Source organism: Pleurodeles waltl, chromosome 8 (assembly GCF_031143425.1).
Source record: "Pleurodeles waltl isolate 20211129_DDA chromosome 8, aPleWal1.hap1.20221129, whole genome shotgun sequence".
In the NCBI taxonomy this organism is placed as follows: Eukaryota; Metazoa; Chordata; class Amphibia; order Caudata; family Salamandridae; genus Pleurodeles; species Pleurodeles waltl.
Window position 1 is genome coordinate 1,025,885 of NC_090447.1, and position 21,459 is coordinate 1,047,343.

Genomic DNA, 21,459 nt, shown 5'->3' on the forward strand with positions numbered 1-21,459 from the left:
ACACGGCAGCGTTATCACGCGCTGCGATTTATCACACACACCGCTGTTTCCTGACTCCCGGATCCTGGGGTAGTACGGACTGGGTCTACTTAGGCCGTTGTCATAGTGTTTATCCTTTACTACGGATACACTCTACGGGATAGTCCCTCTGCTTTGGAAGAGTATTTTTCCCTGTATGATAAGGGACCCTTTTTACTTTGATGAAATACTCATGTTTTCTGATATAGAATTACCTTTGGAGTGATAACAGAAATACTTTGGTTACCCAAATGTTAGTCTTTGAGCCTTGAAGAAGTCCGTGAGGACGAAACACGTGTTGGCTGTTACCGAACTCTCATATACCTGATCTAACATATGGACTTTAATTATTTCTGTATATCTATTCGACTTCTCACTACTAAGGATTAAAGCATCTTCTGCAAATTTATTCATTTTGGACTTACCACTTTGGAGTGCCCTGGTTGCTCGCTTTGTCTTGCACTAATTGTATAGTGTAACTATCCACAAAATGATGGACAACACAATCAAGCTACGGCAAAATAGGAAAAATACATAAAATGCAATAGCTGACCGGCTGGCATAAAGTCCACTCTGTTGATACTGCTACTAATTTGTTTGAAGAATTGTGAATATAAGATCTTCTGGACTGCAAAATCAGCTACAGCTGTATGTAGCCAGATATATTTTTTTAAAAACTCTTACAAGTAGATAATTGATCATGCCAAGTAAAACTGGAGGCACACAGGCCTGTGTGTGAGAAGTTTATTATGAATCTGTGAAACCTAATGGCCCAGTGTGTATGTTTTTATTACTGTGCCCTCTACTCACTTTAATTGAGGGTTAGTCATAAGAATTGTATTTTGTAGCTCAGCTTTGTATATGAAAAATGAGCAGATATGTTAATGGCAACAAACATAAAAACCAAAATAACCTTTAATATTATGTTATAGGCTTGGTCTGCCATGAGCAGTAATGAAAGAATACAATTCTGTGCAGTAGGTGAACAGATGAACTGTGTAACGGAGTCACATGTGCTAAGCCTTACTCTGAAACTTTGCATAGGTTTTGGTCTTTTGTGATTAGTATCTTGGTTTCTGTGGTGTTGCAAGCTGTAGAGAGAGAGAAGGAGAAAACAGAATTCTAGACCATCCAAACCTCTACCATTCCTTTGCTCCCCCTGCATAAATTATATTTCAGTTTTCATTAGCACAGTGCAATTGCATTTCAAATAAAGAGGCCGAACTTTCTGGGTTTTATAAAGATTTTTAAAGGTTTTTTTAATAGTTTATTATGTTTTAAGCCCATGGAACACTAATTAATTTTATATTTCTATTTCAGCCAGCAGGTGAAACCATTCCCATAGCAGAAAAAAGATCTTTGGAAACCTTTTGAGCACGACAAGCAGTGAATACGCTGACCAATCTGACCCTCCCCATGACAGCGATGGACAAAGAAAGCCTTCGGAGGCACATAAGCATTCAGTGCCAACTAAACAAAGACGTTGAAAAAGACGGTGCAGGCAATCAATTTCTGTGTACCGCTGGAGAGGTGATTCTTGTGTAATCGGTATGATGACACCGCATTAAAAAGAACTGTAAAACGTCAAAAGAAATGCATAGTAAACATACCGAACAAATGCATTGACTGCAACAGGATTCCTTAAGCACTGACTCTAGCAGGATTGTTGCCTATCAGCATAGATCGTTTAGAAAGAAATAGGCAATAAAATTGCCCTGAGTGCAGGAAGAGTGCTTCTCCATCAGCAGGTCAATAATTTACAAATTTACCTAATTTGGAAGCATTACAAAGAGAGGTCATGTAAAGATATGAGCAGTCATAACATTTCTGTATTGTGTTATTGTATGATGGAAACCTACCTGTAGAAGGAACAGAGCAGTGTAAAGGAACTCCAGTAAGGAGATCTAAAAACCCACACACAGGAGACAGTAACCCAAGGAGCCGCCATAAAAATATCCTTAATCTGACTTCACTTTTATTCTAAACCTATGTTTATGGGCTTGGCAGAGAATCCTCAGAGAGATTATACCATACACTGATTGTTTCAAGAAATTAATTATAAGGAAGTATTTGTTTGACACTACATGATGGAGAAGCATTATACATGTGATGAATGTAGCAAGGTTTTCTATACTCGTAGTGGTCTAAAGCAACATCAGTTAAGCCATAATGCTCCCAGAGCATACACATGCACTCTGTGTGACAAGGCTTTTGTTAGATCAAGCCAGCTACTGCTTCACTATCGAATCCATAGTGGGGAGAAAAGATATACATGTGCAGAGTGTGGCAAAGACTTCAGCACAAATGATACTTTGAACAGACACAAAACAGTCCACGCAGGACTAAAACCATATAAATGTATGGAATGTGACAAGGCTTTCCTTTCAGAGTGGCTGCTGACGACTCATCAGAGACAGCACACCGATGAGAAACCATTTAAGTGTTCTGAATGTGAAAAAGCGTATAGTACCAAGGGCAGTCTGACAATACACCAGGTAAGCCACACAGGAATCATACCTTATAAATGTATTGGGTGTCACAAGGCTTTCATTAAAAAGAGTGAGCTCAGGATTCATCAGAGAAACAGTGCCTGTAAGACACCATACAAATGTACTGAATGTGGCAAAGCTTTCGACCGAATGAGGCATCTAGCGCGACATAAGACAGTACACACCAATGTGAAGCCCCACAAATGTACTGAATGTGACCGATATTTCTCTAGAATAGACAGTCTAAAGATACATCAGGCAGTTCACACAGGACTGAGACCATATAAGTGTTCTGAATGTGACAAGGCTTATATTCAAAAGGCAGATCTGTTAAGACATCAGAGATTCCACACTGGGGAAAAGCCATTTAAATGCTCAGAATGTAGCGCAGCTTACATACAGAAGGGGCATCTGACAGTGCATCTGAAAACCCACACTGGAGAAAAGCCATATAAATGTACTGAATGTGACAAGGCTTTCATTACAAAAGCAGCGCTGGTGTCACACCAGAGATATCACACAGGAGAAAAACCATATAACTGTTCTGAATGTGGCAAGAATTTTAAAGATACTTATCAGTTATTGATACATCAGAAATGCCACACAGGTGAAAAAGCACATGCATGTACTGAATGTGACATGGCTTTCATTTTAAAGGGACAGCTGGTGGTACACCAGAGAACTCACACTGGTGAGAAACCATACAAATGTTCTGAATGTGACAGATCTTTTAGAACAAGTGGTGCCTGTAAGAATCATCTGGCACACCACACACAGGTTAGACCATATCAATGCACTGAATGCGACAAGGCATATTATAAAAAGGCACTTCTTATTATACATCAAAGAATGCATACTGGTGAGAAGCCATATAAATGCATTATATGTGACAAAGCTTTCAGTACAAACAGTTCTTTAAAAGGGCACGAGGCAGTCCATGGTGCTCTAGGGCCACATCAGTGTGCTGAATGTGACAAAGCTTTCTTTAAAAAGAGCCAGCTTATGCTGCACTATCGCATCCATACTGGCGAGAAACCACATGAATGTGATGATTGTGGCAAAACTTTTCGTGTAAAAGGACAGCTAAAGATACACCAAAGAAGACACACCAGCGAGAAACAAAAATAGTCCACTTTTATATGGAAAGACAGGGCTGTAAATCACATGATCTGCATACTACTGCTGTGTGGTGTTGGGTTTAGATAAGTGCAAGTTGTTTTTCCTCAGAGAAGTCTTTGTTCTCAAGGTATCTTGTGACTCAGTTAGCCCAAACTGCACTATGGCAAAGGCTGAACCTCAGATTGTTTTTCCCCTTTCGGATTCGGATTTGAAAGCTTGGAAAAAAAGATAAACCAGCACCAGATAACTATCTTTATTTCAATGATCATGTCCCATCTGACTCCCTTGTCATCCATGTGGAGAGTAGAAAGATTGTACCCAAGCAACCAAGGAGGCCCTGCCTCCTGACAAGAAAATAAGAAAATGGACGCATAAGGAAAGTGTGGCGCAGGAGGGACCGCGTTACATTAGGGTACCACCAACTCTGTAGATATTCTCTCCCTTTATCATTGGGAAGAAATAGTGCAGCCGATAAAACAGCTGTCAGAGGTGTACCAGAAGAGAGGGAAGGAGCTGGTACTGGAAGGCAAGGCTATATCAAATGCAAATATAAGCTCGAGTTCTACATCACAACACCAAACATCCCACCTCAGCAGCACACAGTCAGGAGCTCAAATATTTCTAACCAAGGGTGCCATCGAGGCAGTATTCCCACACCAGCGGGCTCAGAGAGTATACTCCCTGCATTTTCTCAGACTATCCTTGACCTCAGTCTACTGAATAGCTCCATCTTTTCAGAGCACTTTAAAAGGACAATGCTCCAGGATCTCATCCCTCTGTACAGTAGACCAAATGGCTACAATTGACCCTAAAGCCACCTACTTCCACATCCTCATACATCTGGTGTTTCACCACTACCTGTGGTTTGTGGTAAATGCCAACACTACCAATTCATACTTCCTAACCTTCGAGGGTCATAACAGCCATGAGGGTGTTTGCCAAATGTCCACTGGTGGTTGCAACAGATCTGCGCATAAATGACACGTCATTCTATAGCTCGACTACTGGTTGATAAAGAACAGCAGTCAGCAACAATGCCTATCAGTAACTCAGGCAGAAGTCTCTCTACTACAGAGATTAGGGTGTATGGTAAATCCAAAGAAATAACATATCAACCCATTGCAAGTGCAATCTTTTCTTAGAGCTACTTTAAACTCTATCACAGAAAGCCTACCCAAACCCTTACGGTGATGAAGCTGTTGGGAGTTATAGCTTCATGTTTTGCATTAGTCCCACACAAGAATGCATCTTCGCCCACTGCAAAAATGTCTGGCTCATCAGTGACCAGACGAGGAGAGTCACCGAAACAATGGGATTCTCACCTCAGTCATTCCGAAACGAGTGATTCATTTGGCAAGCAGACTGTTTTTCATGGTTATTCTCGTAAAAATAGTCCTGGTAAAACATAGAACATGACCACCATGTACTGTATCCAGATACACGGGGAGGGGACTCGCACTCCTGTGCTGTCCACTCTAGATCAAACGATCAGGCATTAAACTGATCACAACCAAATCCTGCTTCAGTAGGAGTACCAGTCTGTGGTGGGCAACTACTTTGTGGAGCTGCTAAGCAGGATGCATTATCCAGCCCACAAATGGTATATTAATCCTATGTTGCTTAAGCAATGCTTTCAGAAATGGGGCGCAGCCACAGTTGATCTGTTCACCACCACAGAAAACAGAAGATGTCCAAATGTTATCTCCTGCAGGGGTGTGGAATTTTACAAAATATCTACTTGCCTGTGGAACAGGTTGCTTCATAAATCTACTTGTTCTGTTAAAAAAAAAAAATACACTTGTCCCTTTGGTACCATGTAGTGCAGCGACAAATTATGGTAGTGACCTCATTATATAAGAGCTCTGATAATAGGCTCTGATTTTGCCAGAGATCATACTATAGTAGGACTTGAACACCAGCAATTTCCTTATTTTGGCACCTTTCAGAATATCTACATCCTGGGAGTGTTGATAGGAGTAAGCAATAATTCTAGGTTTAAAATGCCTTTTTGAGTTTGTGCAAACCTGCTAACCTGCATATTTTAGGGGTTTTCACCATCTCTTCTAAGATCTTTTCCCATAGATAGAAGAGTTGAACATTTACTCCTGACAAGGGCAGAAGAAAAACTTCCTCCAGGGTTGGGAAAAAGTGGTTGGAGGGAAAGTGACCTTAGAAACACTCAACATATTGTCTTATGAGCAAATAGGCATATGCGTATTTGCTTGTGCTAAAATATAGTTCACAAATATTTTTTAGGAGCACGTTTCCTGGCCTACTTCTGTAAAATTATTTTGAATTCATGAAAGCCGTAAATCTGCACTACTACTACTGCATTTTCATGATTTTCTTTAAGAATCGGGCCCCTAATTAGTTATCCAAGACCTTCTGTTTGTAATAAAATTCTGTCTCTCTTTGTTTATCAGATGGCTTTACTGCGAGTGACCGCATTCTACTCTTTCGCAAGGAGCATATTGGCTTATAGAGTTGTTTTTGCCAATGTTTTTTATGATGGTGAAGGTCCACCAGCTCCCACAATAAAGTTTTAGAAAAAACCTTGTCAAAACAAGACATGCATTGACAAAACCAAAATGCTGACAATCAATGTCAGACCTATTGGCTTTGCCAATGCTTCTTTATCTTCATGTTTCCTATAATATTGATGGAACTAGTAACACTGACTTTTCCATTATGAATTGTGTTTTGAAATACTAGCATGCATGAGCACATTTTATTGAATTATGCTTTAAAGAAATGGTACCTAAATTTCACAATAATTTAGCAAAACGTTTTTTCCCTGCTTGCATTTTTTGTGAACATTTTGTTCGGAGATCGGAGAATCACCATTTTTTTTTTTTTCAAGCTTTTGCAAATATTTGTATCAAACCAGAGATCATACTGGGAGCATTATACATAGCCTCATATTGTTAAACTTTGCAAAAGTGTGTGTGTACGCCTTTTTATGCTGGAACCACTGCCAGTAGTACAGTCCCAGCTTCCAACATTTCTATAGAGTGCTCACCATAATAAGAAAGACTTTGCATTAATGAACCATAAGTACAAGGTAAACATCATTAACACATGGACACAAATATTACCTTAAGTGCAGACCGTTCCATTCCCTGATCTATAATGTGGTCCTGTCAACTGGCAGCCAAAGGGTTTGTGCTGCAGGGGGTTGGGCCTACTTGTCCCAAGGACAAAAACATGAAAACTTGTTACCCTTGACCCCAAACATTATGACCTGGACGTCGGTTTATAGGAATTCCACACCCCTGCTCCTGGTATCTGCACCCACGGTGGATGGGTAATGCACTATGGATGAACTAGTCAGGGATCTTTGCCCACGCTTTTCTCTGCTGCCTCTGATTCCACACCTAGGCCTATATTTATACTTTTTTAGTGCCACATTTGCGTCTATTTTTGATGCAAAGCCAGCGGAAACTTACAAAATACAATTATATTTTGCAAGTTTGTGCCATTTTTGCATCAAAAAATGACACAAATGCGGTGCTAAAAAAGTATAAGTATGGGCCTTTAGTGTGGGAAGGGAGGTTAAGAACCATGAATCTCACACTGGTTTTCCCAAAATGGGCAAAAACTGGCATAGTATTCAGTGCTACCGGAAACGCCTGATCATTTGCACATAAAGTTACCCATCACATCGGACATACTGTTCAGCATCAGGGTCAGCTAGGCTATCCAAACTCAGGAAAATGAAGCTGGCCACTTGACACCTGAGGTCATGGTTGTTTGGTTTCATTGTTTACAACTGCCTCAGGACTGTAGAAAACCTGTCCGAGGCATGCAAGCCAACCACATGGGCCTGCTGTGTCACAAAATAGAAAGGGTTTGTCCCTTAGTGCCTAAACAGATCCACTCACGTGAAGAATTAATGCACAGTATTTTTCATTATCTATTACTTCTTGAAAAAGCTGGACTGGCATACACTTCTATTCAATTACCTTTAGCTGCAGTAGCTGGCACAACGCGAAGTAGAGAGCATACTTCATTGTCCAGAATCCCGATATTCATGAGTGTTATTTCTGCTGTAACCTTGCCCCCACATTGGCCTTTAATAGGGTGTTAGCAGGACTTTTTGGACCTCTCTTTCAGCGACTAGACTTGTGATGGGCACTTTCAGTCGTGTCCTGTAGCCTTTCTACTTGCAGTGGCCTCGGTGAGGAGGGTTGGTGAATTCGAGTGCTCACAGGGTAGGAACCTTTCATCTATGTTCACGTAGTTGTCCTTGGGACAAACCCTAGGTTTCTACCCAAGGTGGGTTCCCATTTCATGTTCATCAGACTGCTCAATTGCCTATGTTCTTTCTACATCTTTAGACAGTGGCAGAGAGGGCATTACACACATAAGATGGCGAGAGGACGGTAATGTACAACACTGACAGGACTAAATCCATCTGCAAGACCAAGCAACTGTGTGTTGCTTTTAAAACTCCCTCACCTAGTAAATCCATTTCTAAAGGGTGGGATTGTGAGATGGGTGGTGAATGCACACAGAAATTCAATACTTAAGCAAACATTGCTTTCTGTTGCTAGGGCACATTTCTTTAGAAAAAGAAAGAAAGAAAAAACGAAGGAGTTCTGGCCTTCTTAGGTAACTTAACTATAGCAGGAATCTGTTAAACGTCCACAAATTCAACACCATGACATACACGGACCATTACTGTGTGGCTGTTCAAGCTCACCAAGAGACGTAAGTTGATGAAACAGTGATGAAAGCTTTATTCCAAAAATTGGCATCTGACCCCTAGCTACCACTTTATGGGTGTGCACTTATTTTCAATCTATTTAGCCCTGCATTCAACAGTAGCACATGCTACAAACTTAAAATGTTACTTACCCTGTAAGCATCTGCTTGTTGCTTGTACTGCTGTAAATTCAAATGCGATCGTCACCTCCTGGGACATGAGCTATTATCTCCGAGGTTCGTCGTAGCTTACTTATCCACAATGCGCTGTACACAGTTGCTGTCTCGATACAAACACTACATTACTTACCTACAAGAAGAAGAAAAGCCAAGGTGGATTCTTTGTCCTGATTGATTGTGAGTCAAGGGAGAAGTCACTAAATTATCTTGAGAGCAAACGCATCTTTGCAAATAAACAACTTGCAAATGTCTGCACTCAGCACTAGATGGCAGGAGTGTGCACAACATGTGAATCTACAGCACTGCAATCTACAAACTGATGGTTACAGGTTATGTAACATTGTCCTTAATGCACACCACTTAGATTTTCCAAATTTGTATATTTATCTGCACATTTTCTGATATGGTATTTTACTCAAAATAAAACCCTGCTATGCTTCTATCATAAAAATATAAACAAAAACCTCTCTCTAGATGTTGGCAGTTTCTTAATTGGATTTTTTTTTAATTGTCTCCATATATATTGAATTTTGTCTTTTAACTTGTGGCATGAAGCGTTCACCAAATCAGCAGCTTCTTCCAGTTGAGCATTCTCTTGCATATTTTGTTTAATGAAAAATGCAGCCTCATTCCGAAGCATATGTGCAAATGCAGTCTGAGATTCTTCCATTGTGCCAAGGAGGGCTTCTCTCAGAGTTAACTTATTGGAGCCTTAATGTATAGCTCCTGCCATCCTGAAAACCCGTCACAGGCTCAGGCCTGTCCGAATGATAACTACCTCTGTTGGAGATATGTTGAGCTGATCCGTTCCCATTGCATCACCAGGGGTGTGGGACACAGTGTTCAGTGGGGACCCCCATCTCCATAGTGACCTCCTCAGTGAGTTGTCTCTGACTATGTGTTTAAACGACTCATTATCCGATTTCTGATCCTCTTATGCAAGCAGACCAGTCAGTTTATAAACCCCTGCCCTGTGCTTCCGAGTGAGTGGCATTGACCTTGTGCCTCGCTTGAATCTGGTGCCAATTTCATTCTCGCCTGTAGGAGGCAGTGCGGGGCCATGTGCAGTTGTTTTTCTTTAGTTATTTTTACTTTACTTTTACATGTTTTCTGTCCTTTTACATTCATGATGCAGATCCGTGTACCTCTATTTCTTTTAAAACTACCCCCACTTTCCTCCGCTCCTGTTGTTTTGTAATTACTGTAAAATGTTTGTGTCCCGAGGTAAACCCTCTGCAGGGGGGCGCTGCAGGCCCCAGGCAGTGGGGAGCCCATGTGCAGTCAGAATGGTGGGTGGCATGAGGCAATGAGCCTGCATACAGCCTAGCCACCTTTTACACATTGAAATGTCACTCTCTTCTATCGCTGGCACTGATTTCCAAACTACTTTGTGTCCTCAGTCATTAGTTGCCATTGTATCATGAATTCCTGAATGTAAGAACCAAAGCCCAGATGCACTTTCCTTTCTATTTCTTGTATCAGCAGAATAAAAAGTTGTAATTCCAATCTTTACATTACTCAGTTGAATGTGCCTTCTTGTAATGTTGGGGGTGCCCAGGTGAAGCAGTCTTTGACACGTGCCTTTGTTTTATATTTACCTATGTCCAGCCCAGTATGTAAATAAAAATCTTTGGACGTGAGTACATAAATGCCTGGTGTCTAGCCTTCGTGTGCCTGCAGCTTGTTTGCCTTGGGGGACTCTTGTATTGGGGGAAATGACATACCTTGAGCTGCTCCTTAAGAAACGAGATGCCCCCCACACTATATGGAGCCCCCATGCTCTTCAGAGAATCTTAATTTGAAGACGATCCTTGGCTGCTTTGAAACTTGGCTTTTGGTTGAGGTAAAAAGATGGGATGTTTTGGAACATGTTAGGCTTTTGGTAAAGCACGTGGCAGAGCGATAAAGATGTCGAAATATAAAATGTGATTATTGAAAGGGGTGCAAGGAGGTGTACAGTGGATCTTCCCATCCTCACTCGCACGCACTGTACAGTGAGCAGTAAAAGGTCCTTCCCGCACAAACACAGAGAGCAGGCACTGATTGAGGATGTGTGGAGTGCAGCTTCCCGTGCATGCGCACGCATACACCCACACATACACCATCCCGCACAAACACATACAGCAGGCACTGAGCGAGGATGTGTGGAGTGCAGCTTCCCTTGCATGCGCATGCATACACACACACACCCCCACATACACCATCCCACACAAACACAGAGAGCAGGCGCTGAGCGAGGATCTGTGGAGTGCAGATTACCGTGCATGCGCACGCATTCACCCCCACATACACACCATCCCGCACACACAGAGCAGGCACTGAGCAAGGATGTGTGGAGTGCAGCTTCCCTTGCATGCGCACGCATACACCCACACACACACCCCCACATACACCATCCCGCACAAACACAGACAGCAGGCACTGAGCGAGGATGTGTGGAGTGCAGCTTCCCTTGCATGCGCATGCATACACCCACACACACCATCCCGCACAAACACAGACAGCAGGCACTGAGCGAGGATGTGTGGAGTGCAGCTTCCCTTGTATGCGCATGCATACACACACACACCCCCACATACACCATCCCGCACACACGCAGAGTAGGCACTGAGCAAGGATGTGTGGAGTGCAGCTTCACGTGCATGCATACACCCCCACATACACCATCCCGCACAAACACAGAGCAGGCACTGAGCGAGGATGTGTGGAGTGCAGCTTCCCATGCACACCCACACACACACACACCCACATACACACAGCAGGCGCTGAGCAAGGATGTGTGGAGTGCAGCTTCCCTTGCATGCGCATGCACACACCCACATACACCATCCCGCACAAACACAGACAGCAGGCACTGAGCGAGGATGTGTGGAGTGCAGCTTCCCTTGTATGCGCATGCATACACACACACACCCCCACATACACCATCCCGCACACACGCAGAGTAGGCACTGAGCAAGGATGTGTGGAGTGCAGCTTCACATGCATGCGCACGCATACACCCACGCATACACCATCCCGCACAAACACAGAGCAGGCACTGAGCGAGGATGTGTGGAGTGCAGCTTCCCATGCACACCCACACACACACACACCCACATACACCCAGCAGGCGCTGAGAAAGGATGTGTGAAGTGCAGCTTCCCATGCACACCCACACCCACATACACCCAGCAGGCGCTGAGAAAGGATGTGTGAAGTGCAACTTCCCTTGCATGGGCACGCATACACCCCCACATACACCATCCCGCCACACAGAAAGCAGGCACTGAGCGAGGATGTGTGGAGTGCAGCTTCCCATGCACACCCACATACACCATCCCACATACACACAGCAGGCGCTGAGCGAGGATCTGTGGAGTGCAGATTACCGTGCATGCGCACGCATTCACCCCCACACACACACCATCCCGCACACACAGAGCAGGCACTGAGCAAGGATGTGTGGAGTGCAGCTTCACGTGCATGCGCACCCATACACCCCCACATACACCATCCTGCACCAACACAGAGCAGGCACTGAGCGAGGATGTGTGGAGTGCAGCTTCCCATGCACACCCACACGCACCCCCCACATACACCATACCGCACACACAGAGAGCAGGCGCGGAGCGAAGATGTGTGGAGTGCAGCTTCCCTTGCATGCGCACGCATACACCCCCACATACACCATCCCGCCACACGGAGAGCAGGCACTGAGCGAGGATGTGTGGAGTGCAGCTTCCCATGCACACCCACACACAACCCCACATACACCATCCCGCACACACACAGCAGGCGCTGAGCAAGGATGTGTGAAGTGCAACTTCCCTTGCATGGGCACGCATACACCCCCACATACACCATACCGCCACACAGAGAGCAGGCACTGAGCGAGGATGTGTGGAGTGCAGCTTCCCGTGCATGCGCACGCATACACCCCCACACACACCCCATATACACCATCCCCCGCACACAGAGAGCAGGCACTGAGCGAGGATGTGTGGCGTGCAGCTTCCCGTACATGGGCACGCATACACCCCCATATGCACCATCCCGCACACACAGAGAGCAGGCACTGAGCGAGGATGTGTGGAGTGCAGCTTCCCGTGCATGGGCACGCATACACCCCCATATACACCATCCCGCACACACACAGAGCAGGCACTGAGCGAGGATGTGTAGAGTGCAGCTTCCATTGCATGGGCATGCATACACCCCCACACACACCCCCATATACACCATCCCGCACACACAGAGAGCAGGCACTTAGCGAGGATGTGCGGAGTGCAGCTTCCCGTCCATGCGTGCACACACACACACTCCATCCTGCACACACACACAGCAGGCGCAGTGTGGGGATGAGCATGGCAGGCCCTAAACGAAGATGCGTGGAGTGCAGCTTCCCTTGCACGCACAAACCCACACACACCATCCCGCACAAGTATGGGTATGAACATGGCAGGCACTGAGCAAGGATTGTGGAGTGCAGCTTCCCTTGCATGCGCACGCATGCACACCCACACACCCCCCACACACACCATCCCGCACAAACACGGAGAGCAGGCGCAGTGTGGAATGAGCATGGCACGCCCTGAACGAGGATGTGTGGAGTGCAGCTTCCCTTGCATGTGCAAGCATGCACTCCCACACAGACACCATCCCGCACAAACACACAGAGCAGGCGCAGAGTGGGATGAGCATGGCAGGCCCTGAGCGAGAATGTGTGGATTGCAGCTTCCCTTGCATGCACAAGCATGCACACCCACACACACACCATCCCGCACAAACACACAGAGCAGGCGCAGTGTGGGAGGAGCATGGCAGGCCCTGAACGAGGATGTGTGGAGTGCAGCTTCCCTTGCACGCACAAACCCACACACACACCACCCTGCACAGACACACAGAGCAGGCATAGTGTGGGATGAGCCTGGCAAGCCCTGAACGAGGATGTGTGTAGTGCAGCATGCACACCCACACAAACCCACACACACCATCCCGCACAGACACACAGCATGCACAAGTGTGGGTATGAGCATGGCAGGCACTGAGCAAGGATTGTGAAGTGCAGCTTCCCTTGCATGTGCACGCATAAACACCCACACATCCCCGCACAAACACACAGAGCAGGCACGCACATATGAGGATGTGTGGAGTGCAGCTTCCCATCCGCACACACTCACGTACACTGCACAGGAAGCAGTAAAGGGTCCTTCCATCACAAACACTCAGAGCAGGCACATTGTGGGCATAAGCAGGTCTAACACACGTAGCTCCGGTTTCTCTAAACTAAAGGCTGGTGGCAAATAGTATCAGTGTAATCTTCTCGAACACACTGAGCAGGTCCTGGAGGAGTGTAATCTTCCTCATGTTTATTATTAACTTTGTGTCATTGTCATTCGAACAGAACTGACAATTTGAGAAGAGGAAAAGGCTGCAAAAAGGATAGGAATGAATGGAAGAATAGAGGGTGACTGGAGGAACAGGTAAGGGGGGGCCACAGGGAAGACACTCAATGGTAGGAGTAGAAAATGGCAGAGACAATGAAGAAAATAAACCAGAGGATGGGGACTAGACAATGAAAGAAAAGAGAAAGCGGGAGGGGGCAGAGAAGGAGAAAAGGAAAAACGGCAAGCGGAAAGCAAGGGTGAAAGGAAGACTTGACACAGATGAGAGAAGGTAAGCTCAACAGCAAAAGGAGAAGTGAAGAAGGATTGGGGCCACTGAAAGCAGGGTATAGTTTGAGTAACCGCGGTTAGCAGCGACTGGTCACAGTGCCTGCAATAGAACATTTGGTCTCTAAGGTATGCTTCTGGAACACAGCCAGTACTCCAAAAGGCCCAGTAGTCCAGAAAGAGAGTGAGGCAGGTTAACTAGTAGCCAGACCAATGGAGGCAACGCCCCTTAGTGACAGCCACCAGATGTGAGGCAATAGGTCACCCACACATTACCTGCTAGCTCTCGTACTCAACAAACACTACCTATTTTTAAGCAGCAGTCTTATCTGATAGAAACTTCTAGGCTCAGATTTCTTACCTTAGAATTGTCCCCAGGTGTCAGACTGGATCCAGACATTTACGAGCAGTAGCTACCCTTCGCACTAGTAGATGGCGTCATTCAGCTCTGCATTAGCATTGTCCGCACCGGAAGTGACGTATGTGGTACCGCTATAGCTGTCACCTCGGCACTCTGATGTCAGTTCTTTCCTTTCTACCACAGGTACCGCAGATCCGTGAGGAGCTATTGCTCAGTCACTTTTTGACTGTTTTCAACCTTTTGTCTGCCACGTTTTAAAGAAATTTTGTTTCTTCTGAAGAGACATGAAGTCTCCGAAGAAACCCGTTGGTTTTAAACCATGTGGTGCCTGTCACAAGCAGATGTCTGTGAAAGACCCGCACCTGGTCTGTTTATTGTGCCTCGAGAAGGACCATGATTTGAAGGCCTGTGAGCATTGCCGTGCCATGCACCTGAAAGCACTAAGGGAGCACTGCCTCATGCTCCTCGCCTCACAGCATTGGACAACCCCAAGAAGAGCAAAATCCCAGTCGCATGGAAGGTCCTGGGTCCACTCGCGGAGCTGTGCATCCAATGGTCCTTGTCCCGGTCAAAGTAATTGTCTGGTAAGTCACATCAGAAAAAGAAATCTCAGAAGTCAAAGCGATCTTTGACTTCTTTGCGTCCGTCCAAATTTTTGGATGAGACGAGGAGGTATCGGCACTCCAAGCCTGTGACTCGACAGAGCCCCAACCAAGGTCGGCTCTGTGCTTTCCCAATTTTTCCAGAGCGATCCCTGCCCAACTTAGGGAATTTTATGAGGCTATTCACCTCATTTTAGGGTAGCCCAACCCTTCTGGAGCGCCTTTGGGCCCCATGGGTTTGGGAGAGACCCCTACTGTTTTTCAGCCAGCGGGTAAGCCCTCAGCGCCAGTTGGGCCCCTTGGATGCAGTGCTGGATTCAAAGTGGCGCAACCAGCGAGACCGAGACCTTCTCTAGTGCTCACTTTTGTACGAAGCCCATCAATGACGTAATCCCAATTGTCCATGACTCCGACACTGAGCAGGACAGGTGTCTGCCAGCGCAGATCTCGGTGGCATCTAAAACCATGCTTTTCGGTTTCGGCCAAGAGCCATTTGTCTTTGACAGGTCTAGTACAGGGGACAAATTGGAGGGGTATGGCGACCCTGATAAATATCACCACCCATTGGATGATACGAAGATCTGGCAGATGCCAGTGGGTTAGACACCTCACCTGACACTGTCTTGGTCTCCCCTCCTACTGTGACTATGGAAAAGGGGGTCTCTTTTGCTATGGTTGTGCGTAGGGCAGTTGATATCTTCCACCTTACGCTTCCCTTAGTGGCAGTCTAAAAAAACGTCGGGACAAGTGTGCTTCAGGCGGGGACTGTCCCCTTTGATTCCTTCCTCTCCTTCAATGAAGCCCTCACTCATCCTCCTCAGGGCCTGGCTCAAGCTCTGCACTAGGGCTCCAGTGCACAGGATGATGGCCCACTGCCTTACTCCAGGGGAACCCATTTTCCTTCCCCAGTGCCCCACTCCAGATTGCTAGGTAGTCTAAGCCTCCGCTTCCAGGATAAACCCTGGTGCGTTCACTTCCACTAAACTAGATAGGGAATCCGGAAAGATGGACACCTTTTGGAAAGAAAATGTTCTCTTCCACCAGCCTAGCACTGTGGTCGGTGAAAACTGCATTCCTCTTGGGACGTTACTCCCACACAATCTGGGACTCAGTGACACAAGTGCTGCCTATGGTTTCAGAGGAGGCCCTAGCCATACTCTCTCAGGCTATTGCCAACAGGAGGGATGTAGGAAAGTTTGCCTTTTGTCGTAGGCTGGACATGACCGGCTCACTGGGCAGAGTGATCATTTCATTGGTGGCCCTTCGGTGCCATGTCCGGCTGAGGACTATTGCTTTTTCTGGGTATGTCCAAGCTTTGCTTATGGACATGCCCTTTGATGTCTCCTGTCTCTTCAGAGAGAAGGCATACTTGGCGTTAGAGCTCTTTAAGGACTCCAGGGCTACTGCCAGGTCCTTGGGTCTCTCTCTAGCCCCTCACCACCCCAGTCCACCTTTCGCCCCTTTTGTGGCCACAGAAGGAATTTCCAACTGTGTCTATACCCTTCCAGCCACCACGGCCAGCAAGCTTCTGGGCTCCTGCATGGTCAAGGAGACATTTCCCTCGGACCACATGGGACAGGTAGCCAGAGGTAAGCAGCCGCATGGGCATCCAGTGGGAGGGGAGGATACAGCATCACATGTCCCACTGGAGGTCAATAACATCAGACAGTTGCGTACTACAAATTGTAAAAAGGGGCTACTCCATCCCCATTGTGGTTGCTTCTCCACCAATGCCATCCACTTATGATCGGTCGACGGAGGACCTTTTTTCCTTTGTTTGTCAGGAAGTGTCTTCTCTTTTGGCCAAGAGAGCTATAGAGAGGGTGCCAGTATCAGAAGTAGGTCGTAGTTGTTATTCCCACTACTTTCTAGTGCTGAAAAAGGATGGAGACCTTCGTCCTATACTTGACCTGCTGCTTCTCAAGCTCTCAAAAGAGATGAAATTCAGAATGCCCCCGCTCGCTCAAGTCCTGTCTGCCTTGAATCTGGGAGACTGGATGGTGATGTTAGACTTGCAGGATGTGTATTTTCACATCCCTTCCTGCCCAGCCACAGACATTATCTGCAGTTCACCGTGAGCCAGGAGCACTTTCAATTTTACATGCTCCCCTTTGACCTCACCAGCGCCCCTTTGGTGTTCACTAGGTGATGGCGGTGGTTACAGCACACCTGCAAAGGTCTAGAGTTCCATTCTTCTTCTACCTCACCGATTGGCAGTAGAAGGTAGACTCACCACAAGCAGTCACCTCCCACCTCCAGACTACGTAAATCTACTGCACTCGCTGGGGTTCACTGTGTATGTGTGGAAGTCACAACTGATGCCCTCTCAAAAGCTGACTTTCATTGGAGCAGTTCTTAACACAGTGCAGTTTCTGGCTTCTCTTCCCAAACAGCAAGACTAGGATTTTTAGGCTACAATACCGATGTTTTAGCCTCTGTACTGGGTTTCGGTGAGACAGACTCCGAGGCTGTTCGGCCTCATAGCCTCCTGCATCCTGCTAGTGAATCATCAGCAGTACTTATTAGATAAAGACCTTGCTTCTGGATTTCTGAGGAACCTAAGGGTTTTTTCGAGCTACAGAGGTTGGAATTGATTGGGGATTTTTCCAGTAATAAATCATGTTGAGAAATTTGTGATGTGTTATATTTTTCAAACAGACCTATTGCATGTTTCTTTTTGCCACCCTCTCCCTTACTACTAATAGGAAAAAAACGTTGTATAGTACAATATAGGACAGTTTCTGTATGAGAAATCCGAATCACTCATGACATTTATGTTAATTCCTTCTAGCTCTGAAGAAGCAGCTTTTAAGGCAGGGAAACGTTTTGGCTGTGTTCAAAAGGAACCTTTTAAGACCTATTTCAAAAATGTTTCTGTCAATGGATTTAAAGAACATTTATTCAATACATGTTGTCTGGATAAGTTTGGGACATTGCTGTTGTTCTGTACTATAATTCCTATGAAACTGTTCTAAAAATAAATATTTGTATACATTTTGGATTATTGTTGTCAAAAAATTATCTATGATAATCATGAAACAAATGGGTAATAAATATAGTTGTGAGATTTCATGTGTTCTGTGGCAGGCATTTTTTCTTTTTGCTCCACATTGGAAAACAGTGTTTAGACTTTGAAACCTATGTCGGTTGGGTTAGCGACTAAGGGCCATATGTACGAACACTTTTTCCCATAGACACAGAATGGGTAAAAACCTTTGCTACATCTGGCCCTAAGAGTGGTTTCGAGTCTGCACTGTGCTTCAAACATCCTTAACCCATTCCAGTTGTACAGGTGCCGAGTATGTCACTTCCGGTGCTGACACCAACATGGAGCTGAACGATGCCACCTACCAGCGTGCATGGGTACTGCTAGAGAATTGCCAGATCCAGTCTGACACCTGGGAATAATTCTAATATAACAAACCTGTGGCCAGGTACAGTCTCCACCAGATGAGGCATTACAAAAGAGAAGTAACTTGTTCTTTAATCTCAGCTTTACATAAATGCCTTTTGGTAATCGAGGAAGACATACTTTGATTAAAAGTGAAAACTTCTACTGCTCTGGTGTGTCCCACAATGTCTGTAGTGTATATGCAGATTCCCCCTTTGCTACAAGTCACAATGGTACATTTGGTTATCCATGGTTGGGACATTGCATCCATCCTCATAGTGCTGGAGAGACCCAGTAGGTGAATGGGCCTGGGAAGAAACTGTTTTCTTCGGATGCTTATATTTTACCGTTAGACTATTCCCAAGGCATAGACTGGATATGAAGAATTCTTAAGCAGTGCTCCTGCGCATCAGTGCCAGTAGGTGGTGTCCTGGTTCTGTGCCACCCTGGAAGTGACTAAGCAGGGCCTCATATGAACTCCATTTCTGCACACTGAAGTCCGTTCTCTTCTTTCTGTATCTTCCGAAGTGGCTCCAGAGTTTGTTCCTATGTTGTTGGTTTCCCACAGTCTTAAAATTCCCAAGACAGTGTGCTAGTGAATGATGCCCTCACTGAAAATTACAAGCTTCAGGCGGATAGGAGACTATTGCAAGCAGATGTCAGTCGCAGACCGTCACAAGGTGTGTTTTTGGTGCCTAGCCTCCAGCCACAAGAATTAGAAACACACTCTCTGCACTGTTGTAAAGTGTTACACCAATCAAGGAGATGTCATGACTATATGTTTACATTTTGAAAGGTCTCCAGTGTAATATTTGACAAATAGTGTGTTGAATACAAATTATCATGTAAGGAATATACCTGTTCACAAATTGGACCCACAGGATTGCTGTGGTAATTCTTACGATATACCCTGGTGTAGGAGGCTGGCCTGGCTTATAGTGGGTACCTGATGGTACTTACACCTTGTGCCAGGTCCAGTTATCCCTTATTAGTAGAATAGAGGTGTTTCTAGCAGCTTAGGCTGATAGAGGTAGCTATAGCAGAGCAGCTTATGCTGAACTAGGAGACATGCAAAGCTCCTACTAGACCACTTATATCATATAGCACTATATCATAAGAAAACACAATACTCAGAGTTATTAAAAATAAAGGTACTTTATTTTAGTGACAATGTGCCAAAAATATCTCCGAGGATATACGCCCTTAGGAGGTAAGTAAAAAACACAAAATATACACACAAACCAAAATCAGGTAACTAAACAGAAAAGTAGTGTAAACACTAGAATATAATAGGATGCAATAGGCCTAGGGGCAACACAATCCATATACTAAGAAAGTGGAATGCGAACCACTTAGGGACCCCAGGCCTAGTGTATTGAGCAGAGGGTCGCTGGGAGTGTAAGAAAACATGAAGGGTGTCCAAGATACCCCACCCCAAGACCCTGAAAAGTTGGTGTAAAGTTACCCTACTTCCCCATAAACACACTAAAGCCGTGATAGGAGATTCTGCAAAGACCACAACTGGCTGCAAAGCACTGAAGACGGATTTCTGGACCTTAGGACCTGTAAAGAAAGGGGACCAAGTCCAAGAGTCACGAAAGGGTCCACGGGGGGCAGGAGCCCACTAAACCCCAGATGAAGGTGCAAAATGGCTGCCACCGGGTTGAAGAAACTGAATATTCTGCAACAAGGTGCCAGGAACTTTTCCTTTGCATAGAAGATGTCCCACGGCGTGCTGGAGGATGCAGAGTTGTTTCCACGCAGAAAGACAGCAAACAAGCCTTGCTAGCTGCAAAGGTCGCGGTTGAAGAGAATGGGTGCTTCCCGGGCCCAGGAAGGACCAGGAAGTCACCCCTTGGAGGAGGAGGCAGAGGGGGCGCCCAGCAACACAGAGAGCCCATGCAGAAGAAGGCAGCACCCGCAGAAGTACTTGAACACAGGTTCAAGAAAACTGAGCACAGCGGTCGTCTCAACACTACAAAGGAGGGTCCCACGAAGCCGGTGGTCAACTCAGCGAGTTGAGCAATGCAGGGCGGAGTGCTGGGGACCTGGGCTGTGCTGCGCTGTGCACAAAGGATTCCTGGAAAAGTGCACAGAAACCCTAGCAGCTGCAGTTCACGCAGTACACAGGATTACTGTCTGGCGTGGGAAGGCAAGGACTTAACTCTACCAAATTTGGACAGATGGACCACTGGACTGTGGGGGTCACTTGGATCCAGCTCCTGTTTTCGAGGGACCACGCTAGTCACGAAGAGAGGGGACCCAGAGGACCGGTGAAGCAGACGTTTGGTGCCTGCGTTAGCAAGGGGAAGATTCCGTCGACCCACGGGAGATTTCTTCTTGGCTTTCAGTGCAGGGTGAAGGCAGACAGCCCCCAGGGCATGCACCACCAGAAAACAGTCGAGAAAGCTGGCAGGACTAGGCGCTACAATGTCGCTGGTAGTCTTCTTGCTACTTTGTTGCAGTTTTGCAGGCGTCCTGGAGCCGTTAACAGTCGATCCTTGGCAGAAGTCGAAGAGGGAGATGCAGAGGAACTCTGGTGAGCTCTTGCATTCGTTATCTGAAGAGAAGCCCACAGGAGAGACCCTAAATAGCCCTCAGAAGAGGATTGGCCACCTAGTCAGGTAAGCATCTAGCAGGAGGGGTCTCTGACGTCACCTGCTGGCACTGGCCACTCAGAGGCCTCCATTGTGCCCTCACACCTCTGCATTCAAGATGGCAGAGGTCTGGGACACACTGGAGGAGCTCTGGGCACCACCCCTGGGGTGGTGATGGACAAGGGAGTGGTCATTCCCCTTTCCTTTGTCCAGATTCGTGCCAGAGCAGGGGCTGGGGAATCCCTGAACCACTGTAGACCATCCGTGCCCTTCAAAGCATTTCCAGAGGCTGGGGGAGGCTACTCCTCCCCAGCCCTTAACACCTATTTCCAAAGGGATAGGGT

At 46.1% G+C, this 21,459-nt stretch overlaps 1 protein-coding gene across 9 annotated transcripts in view; it reads left to right on the plus strand.

Moving 5' to 3' along the window:
- LOC138249649 (zinc finger protein 420-like) overlaps positions 1–10,150 on the plus strand; it is a 61,779-nt gene extending 51,629 nt beyond the window's left edge. For all 9 annotated transcript variants that reach the window (XM_069203600.1, XM_069203597.1, XM_069203601.1 and 6 more), the window contains one exon: positions 1,339–10,150. In XM_069203600.1, the coding sequence (XP_069059701.1) occupies positions 2,103–3,635 (1,533 nt within the window). In that variant the 5' untranslated portion in view covers positions 1,339–2,102 and the 3' untranslated portion in view covers positions 3,636–10,150. The remainder of the gene's footprint in view (positions 1–1,338) is intronic.
- The last annotated feature ends 11,309 nt before the right edge of the window (positions 10,151–21,459 follow it).